At 39.0% G+C, this 27,448-nt stretch overlaps 1 protein-coding gene across 2 annotated transcripts; it reads left to right on the top strand.

Moving 5' to 3' along the window:
* On the top strand, positions 1-27,385 carry LOC148344755 (erlin-2-like). Of its 2 annotated transcripts, none has more exons than XM_088302392.1 (12): positions 1-95; positions 956-1,063; positions 2,302-2,383; positions 4,511-4,557; positions 5,944-6,005; positions 6,088-6,213; positions 6,485-6,558; positions 13,765-13,823; positions 24,029-24,120; positions 24,198-24,287; positions 24,695-24,774; positions 25,050-27,385. In XM_088302392.1, the coding sequence occupies exons 2-12, from the start codon at positions 957-959 to the stop codon at positions 25,221-25,223; spliced, it is 993 nt and encodes a 330-aa protein (XP_088158518.1). In that variant the 5' UTR covers positions 1-95; position 956; the 3' UTR covers positions 25,224-27,385. The 2 variants fall into 2 exon arrangements, with proteins under 2 accessions (XP_088158518.1, XP_088158510.1); XM_088302384.1 differs by having other exon boundaries at positions 87-141.
* Positions 27,386-27,448: the final 63 nt, after the last annotated feature.

Genomic DNA, 27,448 nt, shown 5'->3' on the forward strand with positions numbered 1-27,448 from the left:
GTGCTCCTTTTAGCCGGTTAAATTATGTGCCGAAGAAGTGAGCAGGTGTTTGAGAGCTCTTCTCGTGTTTAGCATTGTTTTCGACCAAATAGAAGGTAAGAACTTTACCGAGATGACACTTCCCCAAGAAATATGCACACCGTAAGAATAAGTGTACTAACTACGTTCTCAATGGCACATATCTTAAAAGCGTTAAATGGCGATGTTTTGCTCCTTCTTAGCGTTAGCAAAGCTCAAGGACCATTCGCTCTGATGGTGATGCAAAAGACAGACTGGCATTATAAGCTCAACAACGTCTTTTAGTGTTTAAAGACAACTTTAACCGTGCAACTCCCGCTGTAGCTCGGATACAAGAATTCTATCAATTGTTTTCTAGTTGTATGTTTGATCGCGAATGTGTAGCTTTTTTAATTGGGTATTTTTCCTGTCGGGGCAAATGTTTACAATTACTCCCTTAGCTAAAACTTTATTAAATGGAGGTTTATTTTAACTTTTTATTTGGACATACTCAAGCAGTCACGCGCAGCCACTAAATCCAGCTGTGGTGCGCTATATTTAGTAACGTTACACAGGTGGATGTAATTACGCCGTTTTTAAAACTACTGACCAATGGGACCTGTCATAATAATGTCCAGAAGGATTCCACATAGTTGTATTTTCAAATATATTTTATCACCAGGGATTTTCACAGTTGAGGCGCAATCCTCTTTGAGGGCGACAAGGTTATTGAGTCCCGGCTAATGGCAGGATAAGCTTTAGCTGAGCGCAGATAAACGGTGAGCATGGAGCCAGCATACGTGCATGCATTAGTTGCTACACGTGTGGCTAAGTGAATGCAGGTCACAAAGTCTACTTTTGGGGGGACAGTGCCTGATTATATTGTCTCTTTATTTTGAACTCCATGGTTGCACTCGCCATTCATTATTACATACTGTCTGTCTATTTTGCTCTGCAGGATGGCACAGTGGAGTGCCATATTCTCATTTATTGTAGCTCTTGCTGGAGCAGCACTTTTAGCTTCTATGCACAAGATTGACGAAGGTCACACTGGAGTGTACTACAGGTGAGTGTGCAGTGCGTTTGAATCTGTCTGTAAACCAGTTAACCTTCTTAGCTGTAAAACAGCCATCTGCTTCAAATAGATTTAACAGACATCTTAAACATATTGTAGGGGTGTCCCCATACAACAATTGTCACTTCCAATCTGATACCAATATATAAAAAATATAAACATGATCAGTAAAGGTGTTCATGTTAATGTTTTTGGGACACAGCTGTCCATGCGCTCTGAAAGAGGGGCAGTTGCGTTGCATGAAGCGGAAGCACCAAAAGGTCCTCCCTAAAGTCCTTTATTTTATTGTCTTGGCTACTCCGTCCCCAAAATGGGCATCCATCTATCCCTGGGACAGTATGACCATCTCTGATAATTACATTGAAATATTCCATTTGATCACATAAATGAAATGAAAATGTTTTGATGGTTCTACTCTGTCTTTTCTATACGACAAATATGTGCTCCGAGCACATTTGACTTTAAACCGACTCAAAATATTAAATATGAAGTGGATAGCGGAGATAGTAATAATTCATCCACTCAGGTTTCTATCACGCGTTTATAATGTTATGTGATCTTTATTTGCAGTCTCAATCAAATGTCGTCATTGAGGAACAGTTGTCCAGTTTCTCCAGTCCAAATATTAGTCCCTACTCCCTAGGGCTGTGTAATTATTTGAAACTCAATTACTATTCCGATTATCACACAATGATAACAAAATTCACATAATCATGAAAAAATTTGAAATAAATGTATTGCTATGAAAATTTTGATCACAAAAGGATTTGTCATGATAACAGTCAACTTGTACATTTATTTTCATGTTTAGGTCTGGCACCAACAAAATAGTTTTGTTTAATAGTCAAAATTCTTCGTTCATTTTGCATTTTTTGTAAAGTTACAAAAAGTTACTCATTGTAACACGGACAAAATGGAGATGTTAAAATAAACATATTTTTAGGATGTGTTATTCATTAAAAAAAGAAAAGATTAGGAAAAAAATCTAATTAAAACTGAAAATGGGAACTGAAAATCTAAAATCGAATCAGGTCCTGAGTCAATTGTTATATCCCTACTTTTGAGGCATATTTTTCCTTGTATATTTGCTTCAAATTCTAAAATTGTTCAGCCTCAAGGACACTGGATTTTGGTGGTTCCTCTGTCCCAATTCTTCACAATTGAAAAACATTAGTTTTGTTTTCTAATCCCTCGCTAGGATTCCTTAAATGATTGTGTTTGCAAAACAGGGGAGGAGCTCTCTTGACCACCACGAGTGGACCTGGTTTTCATCTTATGCTACCATTCATCACCTCCTACAAGTCTGTACAGGTGATCCAAGTATATGTGTGTTTAAAAAATAATCAACTGTATTTGTATTTCACCACACTCAAAGAACAACACTTAAAAAATTAAAACCTCTGACCCAGAGCAAAACTTAAAAATAACCCAATTACCATAGTTTTTTTGTAAGTCCCCCTTTTTCACAGTTTTCCTGGTACGGTAATTTATATTCAAGTGCGACTTCTACATATTTCTCTCTATCCATCTATCTATAGATATGTATCTATATAGATATATAGCTATCTCTCTCTCGATGGATGGATGGATAGAGATCGATCGACCAATCGTACTTGCCTGAGCCAATCAAGGAAGGGTGATTTAGAGTGCGAGTCCCAGCTCAACCTGTCCTTGGTCTTAATTTATGTAAAATAAATTTCCACAAAAATGCTACTTATCGTCCAGAGCAACTATTATGTATTTGTTCTTCTTCATGATGCATTTTTGATTGGTGTTACTTATAACACAAAGTGACTTATAGCCTGAAAAATACTCTGTTATTGTTATTTTAAACATTAGCAGGATTTAATTTTTTTTTGCCCATGTCGCTCCATCTACTTCAACCCCAGTGATAGGCGAGTCCACCACAGAATCTTCAGGCTCTGCTTCCTCAATGGAAGCCGTGTGGGTGGAATTGAGGTCTTTGAAGTATTGATGCAAAAACAAATTTGATGATCAAACTGCGGCCTGGGGTGACTTGGTACCAAATGCACAGATGGAGGGAGGCTCTTCTGTTTGATCGTAGTGTGCGTTATGGATAATCAATGATGAGCTCAGAAGTCCAGTAACAGAAGACAATTCAGGTTCAGATGGGGAGGGGCGTTCCTCTCCATCACGTCATTTGTTCACATCAAATGTATTTTCTATTGATATGTCTGTTGCGATACATACTGATATTGATTTATCGCCTGGCCATAGTGTTTAATTTGGCGGATAACCCTAAACACAATCATCAATGACTGAATGGACTAATAGCATTTTAAATATTTGATGACTATGTGAATCGTCCTATTTCTGTGTCACATGAAACTGTTTTCTCATTAGTGTACAGTTGACTGCTATGAAATATGATTTTTATTTTTTATTTTTAAGACTGAAAGTCTTGCAACAATGAAGACACTTTATTCTTCTTAGTAACAGCACAAAAATGATCAAAATCAGATGTAGTTAAGCAGTCGTGATATGCAATACCGAGTTGTAAACAGGGTGTTTAACCTCTTTGAGTTGCAGGTTCGTTACGTGTTACAAATATACGCAGTGTTGTCTCTTTTCCATTGGCAAAAGTGGATACTGTGAGGTCCTACTTGTTGTAACTGTTCAGTTGGTTGACTGGTCTAACGGATGTGTCATTGCTTATTAACGTATTAACAAATTTAGCAGTACAACAATAAAGGCTATATACATGGGTTGAAATTACACACATACAAGTGTCCGCTCCATATCGTGACATTGCTTTATTATACTCCACAGCTTTCACTTTGCAACCTCCCTTTGTTTTCTTGCTACAATCTATTTTCTCAAGATTTAGAATTGCATTTTTATTGTGGCCAACAGACATCTAATAAGAAGTGGAGCTGTGCTGTTGAAGGGAGGTCTTGAGATATCGCAGGCCATATGAGATTGAACTTGACTTACATTTTTTTGTGTTCTGCATGTTCCAACCTACTTACTCTGTTTTATTATGGTCATCTTGTGTTCAAGAAACACACAAACTTTATTTTCAGTCAGTTTTTTGTTGTTGTCACATTTATAATGCCAATAAAATGTGCATATATCTTCATGCCAGGCTGTGTCAAAACAGTGACTGTTGCTTTCAACACACTGCCTTACGCAGGTTTTAAACGTCGCTAAAAGTGGTGTTGGGCTGAGTATTAAATCTATGGGCGGGAATTAATCTTGTGAAAGAGCATGTTGGTGGATGTTGTATATCCACTCACAGGGAGGGAGGGGGGGTAATTCATTTTAAACCCAGATTAATGACATTCATGCCCATGATCAATTCACGTAAACTTCCATCCACAGCTGTCTGAAACATTGTTTCCCAAATGTGGTTAATAATTTAGTTAATTTGTGCAGATATGTCAGAAAATAACGCAATGTGTTGTTCTTGTCCTGTAGACGACACTGCAGACGGATGAGGTGAAAAATGTTCCCTGTGGCACTAGGTAGGGATGCTGTTTGGTTTTAAGTGTTATCCTTTGAGGCCCCTTCATGTGTTCCTCCAGTGTTGCACGACAACAATGTAGTCGAGATTATGGCTGTGCAATTAATCAAAATTCAGTTAGGATTTTTGCACTCAGTGATTACAAAATTGGTATGATCATAAAAAAAAGATTATATTAGAAATTGTTAAAATAGTACTCATTTTACAATGAGTATTACTATAGTGTGCATACCTGAGTTTGAAATGTGAGCGTTCTATTGAAGTTGTTTATTGCTACAGTTTTATGCCAATTTATGTCTAGCAAATAAACTCCAATGCACTGTTTCTTTCTACAAGGAAACCATACTCAAATGCCGGCTGCTGTCAGACTTTTTAGCAAGAACATTGGGTCTGGCCTACAAACGGGAGGGCATTAGTGCAATTGTGCAGTCCTAGGATGCAATATACACTACTACTGTACTTTCAGCCAATGGTGTACTTAAATATTGACCATTGATGTATTTTGTTTACCATTACAGTATTCTTATTACAGTACTTTTATCGCTGCAGTATTTCTACCATTGCAGGACGTTCACTATTACAGTACTTTTATAATTGCAGTACTTTTATCATTGCAGTATTTCCTATCATTGCAGTACTTTTACTATTACAGTACTTTTATCATTGCAGTATTTTTCTATCGTTGCAGTACTTTTACTATTATAGTACTTTTATCATTGCAGTATATTTTATCATTGCAGTACTTTTTACCATTACAGTACTTTTATCATTGCAGTATTTTCTATTATTGCAGTACTTTTCTATCATTGCCGTACTCTTACCATTACAGTACTTTTATCATTGCAATATTTTTATCATTACAGTATTTTCAGTCATTCAGTAGTTTTTATCATTACAGCGTTTCCCCCCTCTGTATAATGGACAGGCATTAGGAGTTTTCCTTACACTTATATACATTTATACTGTGTATATTTGCATGCTTTTTATGAATGTCTGCTGCTGTTATACATTAACGGCTACATAACGCCGCCGACTCTGTGTGATCTATATCTTTGCTGCTGTAACACCTCAAATTTCCCCATTGTGGGACTAATAAAGGACATCTTTATCTTTTACATTTGCATACCTTTTAAAATAAATATATACATTTTAAGATAAAATAAATTTGATTTGTTTGAACGTTGTTTCCATTTAGGAATTTTTTGTACCCCAAAACATAATCGTTTGACTAATCGTAATTTCAATTATTACTAAAATAATTGTGATTTATATTTTTGTCATACTCGAGCAGCCCTAGTTGCGATGCTTTAAAATATTTCATTAAAATGCACTGGCATCATTTTCAGAAGAAAGTTTCCCTCCGTAAAATCAATAAAAACTCTTTCAGTGGTGGAGTAATGATCTACTTTGATCGCATAGAGGTCGTCAACTATTTGGTTCCCTCAGCAGGTAAGCAAAAAAACAACAACAATTTGATCCTTCAGAACAGCAGCATGTTGTGTTAATGTTAAGTTTATCCCTCCCTCTACAGTGTTTGACATTGTGAAGAATTTCACCGCCGATTATGACAAAGCCTTAATATTCAACAAGGTTCACCATGAACTCAACCAGTTCTGCAGTGTTCATTCTCTGCAGGAGGTCTACATCGGCCTGTTTGGTAGGTACACTACGACTCCTATAACAACTAATGCTTTAATAGAACATGTCATTAGAACAAAAGTACCATGACTGCACCAAAATCTCATAATTGCTGGACAGTGTAAAACGACACATTTGTGCAAACGTCCTCTATCTCAAGATAAGCTGCAAAGGGGGACCAACTCCAAGCTGTTGTTGTTGTTGTTGTTGTAGTGGGGGTTGTGGTAGCGTGGTACTAGTTTGTCTGTGAAGTTGTATTCTCATCTGCAAACCCACATTCTCCCCTTCAGACCAAATCGACGAAAACCTGAAACTAACATTGCAAGATGATCTAACAAGCATGGCACCGGGTCTCATCATACAGGTACAGTGAAAATGGTCATCATAAAATCATGATGAACCAAACACACGTAATGTTTTAGTTTTTGTTTGTGATAATTCATTTAACTGTGCATTCTAACAATCTGCGCTGCAGATTGGAATATGTTGCTGAATTTACCTTACTGGGGATTTCAAATTTCAGGCAAATGCTTTGTTGGGATTATTGTTTTAATTTTCCATAATATGATCCTGAAAATGTTGATGGAAGTAAAGCCTTAACTGGATCCCCACAAATTATTTTTAAATGTGTCTATTGTGTAACACGTTGTTGGCTGCCAGGATGGCCGAGTGGTCTAAGGCGCCGCGTTCAGGACCCAGTCTCCCCAGGAGGCCTGGGTTTGAATCTCGAATTTCCCCATTGTGGGACTAATAAAGGGCATCTTATCTTAATGCAATAAAAGCTGCATCTCGCACAACTCATTGTAATGAAAGGTAAGGCCAATGTAATAACATCATTGTATCTTTTGGCGTTTGTACAAGTCCAGAGGCATTAGGAAGTGCAATTATTCTTTCCGCCGCTCTTCTTCATTATATAATACTGTGATTTTAAGACACGACAGCTTGATCAACACACTAGGCAGTGTCCGAACATGATGTTATAATCTTTCCCTTCGACAAGATGTACCAGGGCTACACAATGTCACCTTATTAAAACAATACAAATTGTTTTATAAAAAGACAAGAAAGTCATATTTAACCAAATTAGGTTGAATGGCCTATTCGCAAAATTAATATTCCACTTGTTGTATTTTGGGACGCTATGATCAACGAGCTTAGTTAGCACAGTTCTCTAGGACAGTGGTCCAGTGGCTATTTCTTTTTTTTTTTTGCACTATAGATCACTTTTGCGTCAGCACATATTTTGATGGACTGTCTTTGTGACGACCTTTCTATTTGTTTTTTCAGACCAATATTGCGATTGCGATTTAATTAGCAATTTTTAAGGCAATGAAATGCATTAAAATGCTACAATTGTGAGTCAGTTTAGTTTCAGTCCAGTAATTTGATCAAGAATTGTAACAATGCAATACACTAATGTCAATATTTGATAAAAGTTCAGGGTGCTCTTTTCCGGTGAATGTGCTAAGGGGTGAGCTTTATATTATGCTTCTGATCCAAATAACTTGCCAATAAAAAAAAACAATACATTGGTGTTCAGGGCATGGTGAGATTATTATATCCTGTAGTTGCATATCCAGAATAATATCACAGAATGGACAATAACATGTCTTTTTTTTTTTTTGGCAGCATCATTAAAATCAAACAAGACAATGCAAATCATAAATAACTGAATGTAAACAATTTGTTCAAGTATCAAGTGTAATTGTTTAACATTGCACACTGTTGTGCACTTAACAAACCTTTAAAACTCACAAATGAAAATAGTCATGACAAAACGATCACTCATGTGTAAACAGTACAAAACTTTGAAGCCTAAATATTGCCTACTTTTTGCCTTTACACACTAGATGAACTGGATCAAGTACTAATGTGATAATGAGAATTCTTCTCTTACACGCTTTTTAAAAACACTTTACTGTATTGCGCAAATTTTTGGGACAAGAAAAAAATTGCTTATGCAAGATTTGGGAAGTCAGAAAATAAAGTGTAAAAAGGAGTGCAATATGTAATAGTACAAAACGCTTAACTGTTTTTTGGGGTCCTAGAAAAAGCAGCATAGCCACCATTGCTGGTTTTAGACATGGACGTTCACTAGTTACAATGTTTCCCATTGCTGCTGAAAAGACGCTCTGAGGGGGAGCTTTAGCTGATACACACTAATATGAGTTTTTCGGTGCAAGCTTTTTTTAGAAGGCGTGATTAACGTGAATGCTGCTGTTAACGATGTTTACTTAGCACATGAATGGTCACTAGTTGATGCCCAAACTTCATCATTTTTTTTTTCGAACCTGTTTCACAGGCTTCATACTGAAGTTGGTGAAGTTGAAATAAGTTGGTCGTGTTGCCTCTGAATCTGGCGCTTTTCTTTTGATGCGGGTCATTTTTGTCGAATCCAACGTACGTCCAAATAATAGACACAAGCTTTTCCCGCTCCTCCTGCTTTTCTTAGCGCAGTGATTCTCAAATAGTGGGTGCGATGCTGAGGGGGGCGCGTGGGACCCTGGGGAACATGGTTTTTTTCCCGCCGTAGTATGGCTGAACGATGCATCGTTTTGGGTCAGTAAAAGGCGATCCCAGACAACACGAGTTTGAGCTCGTCAAAGCTGTTTGTGCCCCTACTTCACGCAGTACTGATTTAAAAAAAAAAAAAAAGCGTCGCCCTGTTGCTCGTTGTCCCGGAAGTAATTTCTTTCGCTGCTACTTAAATGCTCTGCGCCACGCTATCCTGTGCCGCAGCCGAACGGTCTTTGCTTGAACTATATGTAAGTCCGCGCACAGCAGCAGCAACAAGCTACGTGATGGCAAATAAACGACTCCACAAACAAGTCGCGTTCTAAACGAGGAGGCGAGCAAGGAGGCGCTAAGCGTGTTAATCGCTAAAATGAATTGCTTTGACGTACGCTCGGCAATTTTAACAGCTATGAACAGAACCATAACGTATCTAAACATAAAATAAGACAACGGCTATGTTAGCAATTTAGCAGACGCTCTCAGGCTGGAACACGGAAATGGCTGACGTCATCACAAGAGGTTTGACGTCAAACGTATTGTAAATATTAAAAAAAATGTAGAGTAAACATTAAAACTGTTGCTTTATGTTATATATATAGAATTTTTGTTTAAAATCCCCCTGGCTCGTTTTGTCTTTTCTATATTATGGACGTATTAATAACTGTTTGGTTTGTTCATGTTAATAAAGTTTAAAAAAACAAAACAAAAACGTATAGTCAATATTTATAATCTCATCAATATTTGCACAACCGTACTGAGTTTCGAGATCTCACATTAATCGTTCTCAAAATATTTTTTATCAATTTAGCTTTGGTAAGGGATATTTTATTGACAATCTAACATCAATATACAAAGAATAGGTACATTAGTATGAAACGTAAAAAAATTGGTGGTGGGGGGGTCACGAATTGTTTTGTTCTTGGTAGGGGGGGCGTGACAGGAAATAATTGAGATGCACTGCCCTAGTGGCAGGAGTTACTTCTTCCATTACATCCGCTTCGGTACACGGCAATCAGAGAAAAACCCGAGGTGTACGTGAGCGTGTTATTGTCATGCTGAGCTGACTGTAGGCACCGGAGCGCAGACTAATGTGTATACACCAACAATACTAATTGTCTAGCGCCAGTAAGAACTGAGCATTGACAATTCTGGTTGGCTAATTCATCTATCACTCAAATGCCAAAGGTGGGGGGAGATTAGATAATTGCCTTAGGTCAAACCTCGGTGTAGATTTCAATTTATCGTGCAGCCCTACTTGCCTGACCTATTCTTAGTGTGCAAAAGCGCTTTGACAGACTTGAGCAGGAGTGCAGTAATAAATATTACGTGTTTGTGTTTTAATCTGTGTTCTAATTTCCCGCTAACTTGTATTACACCTTATGGAATGTGCTTTGTTAAAGCTCCAGCTGTTGTGAAATGCACTATATGAATAAAGTTGTATTGTATTGTAACCAGTCCTCATGCGCATTGGCGCACCTCTGCCTGTAGAAGGGGGTATTAAAGTGTTAAGACACTAGGGCAAGGTAATTAACTCATTTACTCCCTTGAACGTATAAATACGTCTTTTAAAGCAATGGCGCCCTCTACCAAAGACGTATAAATACGTTTTTTGTTTTTTTTGCGTCATAGTGTACATAAGGGTCTGATGCAACCTCTGACTGAGAATCAGCCTTGTCCGCATTGTGAATCATGTAAAAATCACCCAGCAGGGGGCAGAGGTGCAGAAAATTCGCCTTGAATCTGCGCCAGAGGTACAAATGTGGGGGCGGGATCCTGGGGTAGACTTATAAGCGTGGAGAGCAGCGTGGGTAGCAGCAGCACTAGCAGCAGTCGCATTAGTAGCGTTAGCAATGAAATCCTCCAAGCAAATGACGATCGAGGAATGTTTTTTTGTAAAAAAAAAGCTTCCTAAATGCATCAAGGCTTTGGAGACGCTTTGGTTGAGAGGATGACGCTTCATCGTCGTCACAACAAAGAGGCGTCTAAAGAGGCTGCGCGTGCCTTGCGGCCTGCATCGCCTGCCTTCGGACAATAGCCAAAGCAGCCGAGAGTCCTCACCAGATCCCCCCCGAACGAGGAGGTAAGCGCTCACAAGTTACCATTGAACATGTGGTTTTAGCCCTAATGCTTTTATTGTACATATCATGCATCTTGCGGACAGAAAATGTCGCGTCAATGTGCAGTTAGACGCGAGCTTGCTCGCTGACTTCCTCGTCCGGCCGCCTCTATTGCACAATTACACGCGAGCATAACTCCTCCCGAACAGGGAAATAAACGCTCGCAAGTTACAATTGAACACGCGGTTAGCCCTTATATCCACTTATTTTACATATCATGCATCTTGCGGAAGAAAATGTCGCGTCAGTGTGCAGTTAGACGCGAGCTTGCTCGCTGACTTCCTCGTCCGGCCGCCTCTATTGCACAATTACACGCGAGCATAAGTCCTCGCCGACGAGGAAGTAAACGCTCGCAAGTTACAATTGAACATGTGTTTAGCCATCATGCATCTATTGTACATATCACGCATCTTGCGCGCAGAATATGTCGTGTAAATGTGTAGTTAGACGCGAGCATAGGAAGTGAGCGAGCGAATGTGCGCTTCCAAGCAAGCATAACTCCTCCCGAACAGGGAAATAAACGCTCGCAAGTTACAATTGAACATGTGGTTAGCCCTTATATCCACTTATTTTACATATCATGCATCTTGCGGGAAGAATATGTTGCGTGAATGTGTAGTTAGACGCGAGCATAGCTCAACTCCGACTAGGAAGTATGCGAGCGAATGTGCACTTCAAGCAAGCGTGACTCCTCCCCGACGAGGAAGCAATACTGAATGGTGTAGTAATCATACAAACTTTCTACAATTCACAGATTGTGCATCCCGCGGCAAGAAGGTTCCTCCTCGTCTTGTTGGTGCAAAGAAAGGTAAATTATAATATGAAACTTCACACGCCAGCAATAAAATGCAGCAATAAATATATATTTCCAATTGTTTATATTTACAGGTTGTGCATCAGGAAGCAGTGGTTCCGGATGGCGTCACACACACTGGATGGCAACCGAGGAAAATCGAAAAAATGTTGTGTGCCCTTGCATCAAGGCAACTGTTTTATTTTATATCACACAAAAAAAAAAGTATGTATGACACTGATGTATTTCATTTTTGTACATAGTTCAACAGTTCAGTCGTTTTCTGTTATGTGCAAATAAATTTATTTTGTTATCAAAAACATATTTTTTGTGCTTTTTTTTGGTATTTTATAGAAGGCATGCATTATTTAGATGTTAGAGGTGTCATAAAAGCCATAAATAATAGTGTCAAAGTTCAAATTATGGTCGAAATGCATCAAAAAGCTCATTTTCTCAGTTTTTTCCCCAGGGATTGGAGTTTTCATGAAATTTAGCTATTTTCAAATGGCGATTGCTCAAGAATGGAAAAAGATAGAAACAAACCTTTTTTTTCTGTTGAAAGAAGAGAGTCATCTTTCTTTTGGTGTGCTCCATGTCTATATAGCATTAGAATACAATATTCTGTGGGCCTTGCAATATTAGTCAAAACCCAGGAAAACGCTGGGATTGAGCGGGTTGCTCCAGTGAAAATGGCTGGTATTTAATGAGTTAATTGAAATTTAATCTGGGTTTTGGCTTCTCAGGAATCATGATCAATAAAATATTATCAAAAGAAAAACAACTGTGCAAAATGAGGCGGCGTGTTTGGAAGTTTCCCACTTTGTGAAAACCCTCTGAATGTACTCTCTAATCCTCGTTGCACACTTGAGTACAATGACAATAAAGGGATTTCTAATTCTAATTCTAATTCTACCGTGTTGCTTGTGCAGCAACCATTGGATGTTTATGTGACTCACGGTGGTGAGTGTGCGTTAAGCTGTTTTATGATACCCCAGTTGCGGATTACTGTCAAACTAAAAACACGGCTAAAGAATTAAATAAATTGAATAGGTTGTTTTAGATGCAGTACGTTGCCAATTAATGTTAAAGTCAGTGTAAAATCCCATTGACATGCTAATGGAAAATTACTATCCACGTCGAGGTAATATTTCAAATAATAATGGTCTATGCTGTATTAGGCTGAACCGGGCGAAAACGTTTTTGTTTTCCCTCAGAGATGTTCTGCTTTGAACGTTGTAACATTACGACAACAATATTGAGGCAATTTAATATTGACATTATCGTTTCATCCGCACACTAGCTGCAACAACACATAACTGGCAATGAATCAACCTCAACCTATAGAATTGTTATTGCATTGTTGTTGGGAAAGCCAACTCTTCTGTGGGAAATTTTGTTTTTGTGGTCCGAGGACATCGATGACAAGATAAAAACTAATGGTTCACAACTTCTGTTGTATACTATGTTGAGGAACCTTACTCGATGGCCTGGGGTTCTTGTTAGAATTTAAAAAAAAAAAAGCGAAAATTAAATGTTTCACCAGAATATTTTATGTCACTCATAATATTCAAGAGAACTAAGATGCCTACTGCAAACCCATTAATTTGACACAATAAGTGATGGAAAGTTGACCACAATTCTTTGATAAAATAATGTTTGACCATCTTTTGAACCCCTCACATGTTTCATATCAGCTTAGTACAACATTGTTTATGGTGTCACTGTCACTGAATGACCTGAAGGCATTTACGGTTGGCTTTCCCAATCTCTGCAAAGTCCTTCACTGTCCCCACAGGATCTGTCACCAGCAGTGTTATTTATTTATTTTATTTTGGGGGAAGAGAAGTAGGGGTTTAATAAAGAACCCCATAGATAAACACACATTTCATTGCTAAGTGTTCCACTTTCCCTTGGTTTTATTACTCTGGGCATGACGTTTCCTATATATAACCAGAACCGGTTGGAAAAACAATTTCTGCACTTTCTGGGAAACCAGTAATCTTGTCACTTTGAGGATGTTGAGCGTTTACATCTGGCCTGCTGGACACTTTGCTTATTATTCTTGTGGTAAACACTTTTTGGGCAACATTGTTGCTTCAAGAGCTAACCCATCTTTTCTGTCTGGTTTTATATCTGTGCCCCACAGTCAGTGCGTGTCACAAAGCCCAACATCCCAGAGAGCATCCGCAAAAACTACGAGCTCATGTAAGTTTTCTTTTTTTCCGTGTGTAAACAAGGAGCCTGGTTCCCCACATTTCTATTGTTTGTTCAAGTCAGTTTTCCGGATCTTAGTTTCACTTCAAGAATGCTCACCCTAATCCGCCGCGGTGAATGCAATGTCATTTTCAACTTTGTGACTTGCTATGGTTAGTGAGTGTTCGGGTCCCTCTCACTCCTCTTTGTCTAAAACTTGACAAGCAATAAATGTAATTAAATAGATTTTAGTTACTTCAATTTTAATTAATAACCATTGGTTTAATTGAGTAGATTCGAACAAAAATCTAAAGTTGAAATATTTTGGGTTAATTAATAATACACAATGAATCCAAATCAACTTCATGTGGAATAACTAAAATTTACTCCAAAAAAGGTAATTCAGATATACCAAATATTTGAGAGTTTTAGATTTTGATTTACTAATTAACCTGGTGGAATTAATTTATATATACAAATTATCTCTCTATCTCGTTGCACACTTGAGTACAATGACAATAAAGGGATTTCTGATTTTGGATGAAATTGATTTTATATTTACTCAATATCTGGATTATATTGATTTAGAATTACAAATTAATTGGGCAAAATTAATTTACAGAAACTAATTATCTTGAAGAATTTGATTGGATTTACTAACATATTTTCTGGACTAAGGTGCACCTGTACATAAGCCGCAGCCACTCTTTTTGGCAAAAAAAAAACCTTATACAAGACACACCAGACTATAAGCCGTAGTTTTCTATGTTGAAAAAAATTTGTTTACTCAATGTTCAGAACAAATTTGAACTGTTAATGCACATAAAGCTACATAAACAGATTGTTAAAACAGTGCTTTTTAACACAGCAACAACTTTGCTCATTAAAACAGAAAAGACCCCAAGAGAAAAAGAAAATCAAGATTGATTTAGTGTATTTTCCGAACTATAGGACGCACCTACCGACGAAAGAAAAATCCACAGACAAGCCGCTTCTTTGTATTGGCCGCATTGTTCAAAATCTAGGAAAAGTAGCGGCTTACAGTTGGAAAAATATGGTAATTATCTGTATAATGATTCTGATTTACTGATTAATTAGATTCAATTATGTATCCTCATCTTCATGAAAGTGAGTTCCATTTGCTAAATTATTGCTCTATTATTAAGGGATTTCACGATACTGGTGACTGTCCAGAGTATAAAACATAAACTTCAAATGAGTATGACTAATATTCTGAACAAGACTTGAATATTTAACTGTAGAACAGAATTTGTGCAATAGTGTGGAGCCACTATTTTGCTGTAGAGGTTGTTCACTTTTTGGGCAAAGCTTTGAACAGTTGAGGAGTTTCGAAAGCTTCCAATGTGTATTTGAGCTATTTGAGATAGGAAATGCTCAGTGCACATCTGAAAGCAATGAGCATGGCACAAGTTCTTGAAATTTTATCCAGACCAGGCAGGACTTTTGTTCCATTTACTGCGACGCCGATGTCCTCTGTACCTTATGACTGATTTTTCTGTTTGCTGAAGATTTTTAGCCTTTGTCGCTCAAGGTCCTTTGCCACAGTCGTCAACTGCACCCTAAAATCAGATCATTATATATTTTAGGCTTTACACACTACACAGTTAAAGATGGTCCAAAAAAGACAAATGGACAGATATTCATGTATTTCAACTTATATCATACTCTTTAAAGAGCTGATCAGCTCATTCCCAGAGGTACAAAATCAGACACCGGGTGACAATATCTTTGGGCATGATGACAGAAGGGTTAGAATTTGGAGAAAACATAAAAAGTAATAAATTAGGCCGTGCCACACAACCAAACAAAAAAATTCACGAACGTTTTGTCTCAGACGAAGCAAATGACTGGAAGCAATATGAGTCAGCTGTAGTGTACAATTACACGAAATATATAATTCTAACACACAACATACAAACAAAACATTTTTTCCCATTCCTGCTATAACTCTTGCAGTCCACCAGTTGGGCACTCCTGTATTCAAATGTTTTTACGACCGTGAAAATCCCACATCGTAATCATAATTAAATTTAGCCCGACTTTAATCGGCGTGAGTTGAAATCAAAACAATAGTTGCTTGTTGGGACACTCCTGCCATGCAAACATTCTCCAACTATATAGACACTCTGTAAGGTGAAAGTAACATAACCTATTACAGAGATTGGAGGTGCGTATATCAAATGCAGTACAACAATGTAGTGTACACTTTATATGTACAATAGATGCCTGTGGTCTTGCCTTTTGCACCTCGAAAATAAATTAATAAGGGTCAATAATTATTTGGATGGTGATCATGTTTTCTCAAACTCACATGGTCATCCCTGTTTCATATGCATGTGCTAATTTGCTAGTCTTAATTGTGACCAAAATTTTATATACAATCCATTAATTATCACTCAAACATATAACCCGAATAATTTGTTACAGTGCTCTGTTATCAACCAGCCCGAAGATAGTTGGGATAGGCTCCAGCACCCCCCGCCACCCTTGTGAGGAGAAGCAGTACAGATAATGGATGGATGGATGCTCTATTACATTGCTTAATTCCAAAATTTTTATTCTGGTTTTACCTATAGAAGGAATTGCCAATAACTTATCAAGCCTTTCCATTGACCTTAATTAGAGGAAAATAGTAAATAGCAAAAACTTAAACATTCTGGCACATGAGAATGCATGAAAAATATCAGTTGATTCATCATATGTTAGTGGGTGGTCCCAACAGAAAACAATAGACGCAATATCAAATCAGATCAGGGAATTTCACAATCAGAAATCCCTTTATTGTCATTGCACTTAAGTGTGCAACGAGATTAGAGAGCTCCTCTCTTCAGTGCAATACAACAATAATTTAATTAAATATACAAATTAGATAAATAAAAGAATAAATAATGAAATGCAAAATAATACGAAATTGGATAAATAAAAACACATTACGTTGCTGTTCTGCAAGGTAGGGGTGTGCGTGTGTGGGTGTGTGTGTGTGTGTGTGTGAGAGAGAGTTCAAAATGGAGATGGCTCTCGGGAAGAAACAGTTTTTTAGTCTATTAGTCTTTGATTTGATGCACCTGTAGTGCCTGCCAGAGGGCAAAAGGTCGAACAGGTGCGAGTTCGAGTGAGTATAGTCTTTGACGATATTGAGAGCTCTGCTGAGGCACCGGGTGGTGTAGATGTCCGACAGGGAGGGGAGAGGGCATCCAATAATCCTTTGCGCTGTTTTGACCGTCCTCTGGAGCCTCACTCTGTCCGCCTCAGTGCAGCCGCTGTACCAGGTGGAGACACAGTACGTCAGCAGGCTCTCGAATGACGAGTGGTAGAAGGCCAGCAGCAGCTTCCTGTCCAGGTTGAATTTCCTGAGGACTCTCAGGAAGTGCAGACGCTGGTGGACCTTCTTTACCACTGCTGTGGTGTTGTGTGTCCAAGAAAGGTCATCGGAGATCTGTACTGCCAGGAAGTTGAATGTGTGGTACCTCTTATCCATGCGAGGGTCGCGGCTATGTTGGATATTATAAGCTAAAACCTGAAGTGCCGTACATCGAAACTTTACTTAACTCTCAGAACAACGTTAGCTCCCTCATTCGCCTTAAAGTGTTAGCGTACTTGTTAAGGTGGTTGAGATGTGGAGGTTACTCGACTCGTGTTGTGTATATTAAACTTAATTTAATAATTTATGACCAGTAAATATGTATGTTGTAACACAAAACAATGTTCAACTGCTGGAGTAATGTTATGTAAGTGTTGGCCGTGAAAAGTCTTACCTGAGCAAAATCGTTGACGAAAACGTCAATGGCGGACGGTCACCGGACTGTGCACAGCACATCCAAAAACGTCTTCTGGTGGGCGCTGGACGGAAGTGGACAGCGATTAATACCAAAGATCCCATTGAGCAACATTTATTCATTTTTCAACAATGCTGATATTACTGAGAAACTATCATTACATTTTACTCATTGATTTTCATCTTGTTTTATTGAAACACAAATTAATTAAACCAAATTGATAAATGATTTAAATTTGATAACACCAAAATATGATACCAAACTACGCACAATCAATTTTTCCATGGTATGGGTTACTAGATTTTTGGGGGTAAATATTAATTCAGCCCAGTCATGCTTTTTACAGTGTAGGCCACCACACGAAATGAACAACACGGTTGCCATACATCCTAGAAAATAATTGGCTGGTTTTCCAGGCATGGAAAATGAGAGGAAAAATAGTAAAATGACCTTAAAAATTTTTTCTTCCCTGTGATTCTCTCTGCCTTGTGGGTGAATGCAAACGGCTTGTACACACTTGTCTGTTTTCAGGTGCCTTCAGTGGGCGACATAGAGCTGAAGTGCTTTTGGTCTCAGGGTGTGAGGGGATCCAGGAGAATTTTCTGTGCTCTTGTCTTGGTTCTTGAAGTGTGTTTGGAGAATACGGCTGACGTTGTCACATGTAGGACATTACTCGCCAAAGTGCCCTGCAGCTACTTAAAGGGTAATTCAACCAAAAAATTTATTTACAATAAAATGTTGTACGTGCCTTCACGAGTCTAAACATGGCATTCTGGTTGGTATTGCATTTCTGGAATATGAGTTAAGCAGAAAATTCTACCTGTGTTTATAGCCATCACAGGGCTGTCGACTGAAAATTACATCATAGTTGTTCAGGGCTCAGCTTCAGAAAACATGAGCTTAAGAAAGTGACGAAATGGCCATTCCCTGAGATGTCATTGATGTAAGAACCTAATTGATTTTGGTTACTATCAAGGAAACCTTGGAAAATGGTTACATATCAGCACTTAATATATACAATACAAGACAACTCTAAGTTGAAGCTTTTTCACCACCCACAACACAACCATGCTGTGCTGAAAGTTCACAGTGAGAAGCAAGGTTCGACAAGTGACAACAGCCCATTAACGGAGGCGACACCATACGAGAGAACGTCTCAGAGGTGGGCGCGATAGCCTAGCACATAGCTAAAGATAAAGCTCCTCTAGTTACAGTGGAGCGCACAGGATTTAAACGCTTCATGAAAGCCGTATTTCCCGATATGGACTACATCGGCCCGGGAGCTTAGATATGTCAAGCATTTTGCATCTACATCCGACTTGTGGTCGGGTCGCAACATGGATCCCTGATTGAGCCTGACTGTGCATTACATAGATGACAAGTGGCGAAGGGCACCAGAGTACTCGAGACGGCACATTTTCCCCGATGATGCACACCTATTTGTCTTGCATTGACATTTTCTTTCATTTTATTTAGCATTTTTTTATTTGCCATTATACATCATGAGAGCATCAATCTATTTGCAGAAAAAGATTTTGCAAGAGGTACCCTTTTTCTTTGTGACATTGTTCAAGTCATGCAAAGCAAGCTATTTGGAATGTTTATACAAATGATTTTTGTACTTTTATTTTTCATTGAAAGTAATGTGTACCAGTTGGTCACTAAAAAAAAAAACAGTCAGTATGCATTTCCTGCATTTATTTTGATTTTAGTCCACGGGGGGAATTTATCGTGCATTTATTGTTATCGAGGTAAAATTGCTCAATTTCTCGTGATATTGATTTGAGGTCATATCGCCCAGCCCTATACTGGGGATTTAAAATGAACAAGAAACTGAAGTTTTTCACAATTGACAATGACCATCTTCACTGTGTTCCACGCTATATTTAATGCTTTGTAAATTCTGTTGTACCTTTCTCCCGACATGATGACATGACATCATTCTACTTTATAATCCCTGGCTGACCATAGTTTATTCCGCCCTGTAATTATCTTTATGCTTACGTTCACCTCCATGGGGAAAACTGGCAAGTACTTTGGAAAATGAACAAGTCAAAACAAGTCAAGATTTTCCAACTAGATTTGAGTGGGCATGTTTTGTTAAACGCAATCACCGTAGGTGATCAGTTCGTTGCAGAAGGAAGACGTATGAGATGTCCATAAAGGTAAAATGTGGTTGGGTCATTTCCATCTCCTGTGTAACACACAGGGTTAGTCAGCTCATTGTTTTATTTGTACAATCATTAATGACTCCCAGGTCATTGAAGAAGGGTTTAGGAAGTTGAAAGCTGTTTGTACAGTTGCATGGGTATATAAAAAAAGATGTATTGTACCCATGTTAATCAGTGACCGCATAATAAGTGGAGTATTTTGGCTTTTGTCTCAACAATTGAATATAATTTTGGTGTGCTGTTATGGTGCCGCAAGTGTGCAGAGGTGTATGGCATCTTTGCGTCAGCCATATTCTCAGTGACAGTGTAATAAATCATTTATTATTATAATTATTACTTCATGTTAAATTAGTAAGTGTGCAACGATGTTTGATTGCTATTTAAAGACCAAGTGTGTAGTAAGTTTCGAAAATGCCAAATTCAATCTATTTGTGTCACAAGTAAAGTAATTACACATATTACAAATAGAAGGTGAAAGAAAAAAAATATTTGCTATGTTTGTGATTCTGCCGAGCCACAAACCTGGAAGTGTGACGTCATTCCAAGACTATGGCAGAGCTATTCTATTCGTTAGACCACGCATGTATGAGCCCAAATGCTCTTGAGACCGAAAATATTGTGTGGCTGTCAACTCAGCCTCCGATCGGACGATTCGCACAAGCAGGACATTTTCACGGAAGACCGGACATGGAGTGGAAACTAGACTCATAGAGACTAGAAGACGATATAGAGGCCGGGTTTATTTGTTTTCCGTTATTGTTTTAAATTCTATGCTCTGCTGTGCTGTAATTGACGCACGGTGAGATGAGGTCCCGGCACGGTTGATGATTGGTTAGCACGATGGCCTCACAGTGAGAGACAGCATCGGGCGTGGGTTCGATCCTGGCTCCGGCCATCCTGTGGGGCGTTTGCATGTTGTCCCCGTGCTTGCGTGGGTTTCCTCCAGGTACTCCAGTTTCCTCCCACATTCCAAGAACATGCATGGCAGGTCAATTGAACACTCTAATTTGCCCCTAGGTATGAGTGTGAGCGCGGATGGTTGTTCGTCTCTGTGTGCCCTGCAATTGGCTGGCAACCAGTTCAGAGTGTCCCCTGCCTACTGCCCGAAGATAGCTGGGATAGGCTCCAGCACCCCCCCGCGACCCTAGTGAGGAGAAGCGGTACAGAAGATGGATGGATGGAGATGAGGTCCATTTTTTCTGCTTGTACTGAGACCACACATTATGTAGTGGGTTGGTTTCCTACGTTGTCATTGGTAAGGTTTTTAAGATGTATATACAAACTTGCTGTTCAACTCTCTGCTGAACTCGCTCGTTCTCGGCGGCTCCTTGTTCTCACACACACACACACACACACAGGGTCCTCATTCAGCGCACGCCGCATACATGCATCACAGCCGTCAGTCAAACACAAGGTGTCACAATACAGGCAACACACCACATGTTTTTCAACCCTTCTACCTTTTTGCTAGCCCTTTATCATAACCAAGGCGGTTGAGAAAACTGAGATCTTGAATGCTCTTTTTCCCCGAACAGAATTGGTTCTATTTTTTTCTTTTGGCCACTCAAACAGATGCTTCCCAGAGTGCAAACATTGCATCGCCACACAGCACCGAGGCATCCATCCATCCATCCATTAGTTGTACCGCTTCTCCTCAAAAGGATCACGGTGGTCCTGGAGCCTATCCCAGCTATTTTCGGGCAGTAGGCGGGGTACACCCTGAACCGGTTGCCTGCCAATCGCAGGGCACACATAGACGAACAACCATCCGCGCTCACTCTCATACCGAGGGGCAATTTAGAGTGTCCAATCAACCTGCCATGCATGTTTTTGGAATGTGGGAGGAAATCGTAGTACCTGGAGGAAACCCACACAGGCACGGGAGAACATGCAAACTCCACACAGGAAGGCCGGAGCCGGGATCGAACACACGACCTCTGCACTGTGAAGCCATCGTGCTGACCAGTTCGCCAAATAACGCAACAGTGGCAGCTCACCGGACAATCAACAATGCAGTACAAAAGAGACTGGCGACTCGTTCTGTGAATGTCATATCCAAAGAATACTCGCGATTGCGGAACAAAAGCATTTTTATTGTTAGGGCTTTGCAATGGTTCGAACTATGAATCTAGGATGTTTGCGTAAAAAAAAAAAAAAAATGTTTTTTTCTTTTATTTTTTTTTATCTATTTTTTTTTTAACTAAAAAAGTTTTGTTTGTTTTTTCAAGGTGGAATTCTGCCTGACACTGATGTTTCAGATATGTGTAAATTTTGCCGTTTTGTTGTACTTCTCACTGGTTATGCAGCCAAGTGTTTGAATTATTTACATTTTTTAAATTGCCTGGCACTCAGATGTTGCTCTGTAATCCAGAAGTTGACGGGAGCTCACTTTTATATGAACATCAAGTTTAAAAGTTCAATAATAAAACGGCAAACCCAGACAAATGAAATGTAAAAATATTATTCTCTTGAAGGTAAAGAAAAAAATGCATTGCTCCTTCTGCCAGGTGTGTTTCATCGGACCTGTAATACAAGCCATAATAAAATTGTCAGCAACTGCAAGCAAGCACATGCAAAGCCTGCAAACTGTCATAAACCAGGAATTTAATTATTTGTTACATTATAATTTTGCAGTTATGTAGCAGTGACGTGTTTTAATGTATGATTGCATATGTCTATTTGTATGTGTTATAGGCATGAGTGGAGAAACACACAGTTCGAGAAGAACAGTGAGGGATTATTCAGGCCTTGTTCAGTATCAAATTGGGACAGCAGTTATACGCCCACTTAAAAGTATATGTCTAGCCGAGATAGCCCATTTTTCACAAACACTTTTATCCATTCATTCTGGAGAAATTGGGAAATAAGTGACGACTTAATATAATGCCTTCTTTTAATGAGGAATATTGCTACGGCCCCCTCTGCTCTCCCCGTGTTTCGGCAAGTCCGCAAAGGGACCGCAGTAAAGAGCCTGCTGGCTGCCCGCTGTTAGCCGCTGTCTGCCTCCTGAGAGTTGACACGACTTTAGCGTCTATAAATGTCCAAACTATAACCATTCGGGGTTTGTGTGCACATTCTTGCTCTTGTCCGCTTCAGCCTGTGTAAGTGGAGAAGTGATCGGCACAGTAATTTTGATTTTCTGGAGGTGATCACATGAGCTCACATTCAATGTCAATAAATCCAAACTATTGTGCCGAACGCTTTTATACTTTCACAGGTTGAAGTGGACAAGAATAGTAATGTGCATTTTTATTCTGGAGGTGATCGGTCGCCGTTTTAGACAATAGAACTGACAAAACAAGCAATACTACAATGCTTGCCTCCCGGCTGTGACGTAGACACTGAAACCGGGGAAAAAATATGTTGAGCTCCAAAAGGGCGTATGCCAATTTGTTGTAAATCTCATCACAATTAAAAACCCTTAAATCACTACAGAGTCTTTTTGGGGGTGATTTTACCACTGATGTCATTTTATATAAGTGATAATGCTCATCAAAGTGTCCCTTTTAATTTGCGCAGTTTTTCCTTTCCATTGTTAGATTTTTAGATGAAGATTTTTACGGTTGTCAATAGTGTCCGGAGTAGTCCTTGATGTGCACTACTTGTAAGAAGTTATGGATATACAATACAATACAATTTTATTCATATAGCTTGAATATAGGGTGAAATTTCAGGATATACCTGAAATGCGCCATAACCTTTACAGGTAAACTTAATTTGACCTTCTCTAAACTTTTGAATACGCTTGTCCAGCTCTCTAATATTTTGGGACTTTTAGCACAAATTGCTGTTCTCTAAAAATGACCCAAATAGCGAAAGTCTCAGCGAGTATTTGACCGGATTTGACTAATATATGTTTTGGTACAATTAGAATTGGTATCTTTATCATGCTGATCACATTTTGACCTTGCAAGACCCAAATGGAAACCTAACACTTGAGCAACAATGCCTCACCATCAGCATGTTCTCAGAGGGAAGTGGCCACTTATCTTAGAGTGTCACAGAGTCTCATCACCAGATCATAACAAAGAATGGAACAATCACAGAAAGGCCTAGAAGTAATGATTCTGGCTCAAACACCTGGAAATGTTTTGGTCCGACCTGTGGAAGCTGAACATTTATCATGATTATTATAGATAGTCATATTTAATGTGGGTGATGACAGCCTCAGCAGACACAATCTAGCATTGGCACTTGGGCTTGAGGAATTTGTAGCCTCAGTGTTTAAGCTTTGTGCGTTTCCACATAGGGAGAGCGAGAAGACAAAGCTGCTGATCTCCCAACAGACACAGAAGGTTGTGGAGAAAGAGGCAGAGACTGAAAGGATCAAAGCTGTGATTGGTAAAAAGGGGTTATTTCAAACACAAATAATGAATTAATCGTCATTTTAATTTTTTTTTCATGGTTTTATCTTTCAGAGGCTGAAAAAGTGGCCCAAGTGGCAGAAATCAAGTTTGGGCAAAAAGTCATGGAAAAGGAAACTGAGAAAAAGATCTCAAGAATTGAAGGTTTGTTCCCTGGGCTCAGATTTTGATTATGAATTATTTGTAATATATAGGGGTTTTTTTTGTTTGTTTTTTTCACAACTGTAGGAATTTGGCAAGTCCCAGCAGGAGCTGCTTACCTGAGATAAATGTAATGACTAATATCAGCCAAATGTATGAGGGAGAGCCATTGCTAGAGTCCGGGTACTGTTTCCCTGACAAAATTCTTTCCCTATCTTGGCAAGTGTACAATTTCTTTGAAAGATGTGATCTGTTTCGAATCCTCCTGAATAAAGAACAACAAACACTTAGGATGAGGAGGAACATGAACACAGTCCAAGCTTATGAATTCCTTGATGTCACTTAGCTGCAACGTAGCTCGGGCAACACAACTTTCTACTTTAACGACTTAATTTTGGTGTGGTTCTTAGATGAGGCCTTCCTGGCACGGCAGAAAACCAAAGCAGATGCCGAGTTTTACACTACACTGAAAGCAGCAGAGGCCAACAAGGTGAGAGAAAAAGACGCTAAGCCGCACAATAACGCATCTTGAGGTGAGCAAGTCTCTTGGCGAAGTGAGCGAGTTTGTCGCACCACCGCCAAGGGCTACAGAAAGGGTGGCTACTTGGAGCTGCGGAGGAAGGCGGTCCTCTTGTCCAACTGGTTGATTCAGTACACACCAGAGTTTAGTTTCGATATTCCCACCCAAGTAAACAAACCACATCAAGGGCAAAGGAAAACTTAAGTTAACAGGTTGAAATTTTCATTGCGTTTCCTCTCTTGCAGCTGAAGTTAACACCTGAATATCTGCAGCTAATGAAGTACAAGGCCATCGCCGCCAACAGCAAAATCTACTTTGGGAACGACATACCGCAGATGTTCATGGACTCTGCTGGCAGCTCACTCAAGGCCTCTGTAGCCATGGATCTTGTGGGAGAGCAGATTTTGGACATGGATTAGCAAAGGAGGGACCTAGATGACGGCCCACTGATGTGGACTCGATGCTGGGAGTCAATGACCATAAACTGTGGCAGTGTCACCCTCCAGCCTCGAGACACTCTGCTGATCAGAATTTCTCAGAATCATTGCTTTAAAAAAAAAAAAAACTGTCACTTTGGCTAGGTATGCAAAATATCAGGATAGGACACTTTCAGGGCGGTCTGAAATCTTCCATGTCATCATTGTTTCTGCAAAGGTTTAAGAGGTGGAGAAAACAAAAGTTCATTTATAAACATGAAGTGCAGACAGTTGATTTAGCAAGCAAAGAACACAGCGTGTGTGGCTCTGCTGCAAGTAATTATGAATACTTGCAATATATTCCACTTCATGTAACCCCGTCCAAACGTATGTTACTTATTCCTGGCAGTTTTTAAATGGCAAGTCAACCCAAAACCTTTCTTTACAAGAATCTGTTCTATGCCCTCGGCAACTGTGATGTCATTTTCAGTCAGCAGAAAGTGTCGAATGGCTGCTCCCTGACTTGACTTTAAACACAAGTGGATTTTGCTGCCTAGCTCATATTCCAAAAACACGATATTAATTAGAATGACTGTAATACAGAGTAGTGGAGCCGCATAGAACACATTGTTTGAGTTGTCTTCCCCTTTAATGCTTTTTCATAAAATGACAAATTAGGTAATGGGTTATGTAATGTATGCAATCAAGTTCCATGTAAACTTAAGATATTGTAAATGCAAACTTTCAAATGCAATACATTTTTTCATTTTCTCCTCTTATTTATTCGTAATAAATACTGGCTCCAATTTTAAGTATTCCCCAAATGACTGCACGATTTTCATTCCGCAAAGAAATGACACTGATTTCATGTGTCAAGTATCTGACCTCAGTTGCATTAAACCGCTAGTAGCATCACTCATGCCTCATGAAGTAGACTACAACCAATGCATGTCATCTTTAAATTCTTGAGACTTGAACTTGACTAACTGGCTTCACACTACAAACTTGGACCAAAATATCACATTGGACTCTGGGTTTTGCATCTTTTGTTCTTATTCTTGTAGCTTGTTTTACATTGCAGTGGGTGCATATAGTGCACTGTGTGGAAACCTTATCTTTCGTGTATGTGTTTGTCCACATACAGGCCACTCAGGATTTTTGCTTGAGCCCCTATTGTTGATGCTTTACATATCTTTTATACAGACGCAAGGGTTCTGACACTGGCTGTCATAGAGAGTTTGTTGCATCCAAACAAAATATTTTGATGATGAAACATGACTTGGAATGCTAAGGCTTTAACTTGAATCTTGGAGTTATGTTGATGGAATGATGTATGTGTGTTTGTGGGTGCTTGTTTTATTGTGAATGGCAAATTTTGATCAGGGTGAAAGTTCAACATAAGTGCATGTGTGTTTCAGTTCGACAAATATTTCAATATGTGGAAATATGTTATGTAGTTGTGTGCAGAAGTACAGTATTTGGGAAATTACAAAGTTTTATATACCTTCTTTAAACTCCACCACAATGCTCGGGATAAAATTTAAGTGTAAAATTTCCTGAAGTCTGACATTTACCATTTTTGAATAACTGTCATTTCATTGAGATTATCAATAGTCAACTTTTTGTGAGTATACGGTCCAAATATTGCTTGACTATCAGCATTTGGACAAAGAGACATTAACCGCAGTCTTTTTTTTTTTTAATCTTCTTGAAAAACCATTTGCACTCTTGGCTACCTGAAGTCTGGAACCGGGCCCATCACCAGACCTGGGAAACTCAGGTCCTCTTTAAGGATGTTTTACTAGGCCTTCACTGCAACTACCTTCACTTTTCTTGTTCTTTTTTTTTTTGGTATGCGTGTGTGTAGGAGGGTAGGGGGTTTGGAGGTGCACTTCTGCCTTCACTTTCATGTTCAGTAAGTGAAAATCATGTTCTAAATGAGATGAGATCAGTCAGAATCAGATTTGAACATTCCATGTCATTAAGATTTTTCCAGTATGTTTCTGGCAATTTTCTACGTGTGTTGTTATCATTCATTTTGAAGTATTGGCTGACTGTGAGCAGAGAGTGTACGACCATACAACTCCCTATTTGTTTTTCTTCTATAAGTAGTCACATGATCAATAAAATCCCAGCAAGCCCATTCAATAAACCACCTCTTGTGAGTCACGTGTCCACCTATTATTGATCCCCTGAAAATGAATGTACTCTGCATAAAATGGCTAGCA

The sequence above is a fragment of the Idiotropiscis lumnitzeri genome, chromosome 1 (assembly GCF_059441095.1).
Source record: "Idiotropiscis lumnitzeri isolate Australia: NSW breed Sydney's pygmy pipehorse chromosome 1, RoL_Ilum_1.0, whole genome shotgun sequence".
Taxonomy (NCBI): domain Eukaryota; kingdom Metazoa; phylum Chordata; class Actinopteri; order Syngnathiformes; family Syngnathidae; genus Idiotropiscis; species Idiotropiscis lumnitzeri.

Excerpts from the sequence above, each read along its gene's own strand:
- LOC148344755 (XM_088302384.1), top strand. The coding sequence starts at position 113 with ATGACACTTCCCCAAGAAATATGCACACC. Across the intron at positions 2,384-4,510 it reads CCTCCTACAAGTCTGTACAG|ACGACACTGCAGACGGATGA; the intron begins GTGATCCAAGTA and ends CTTGTCCTGTAG. Across the intron at positions 6,559-13,764 it reads CACCGGGTCTCATCATACAG|TCAGTGCGTGTCACAAAGCC; the intron begins GTACAGTGAAAA and ends TGTGCCCCACAG.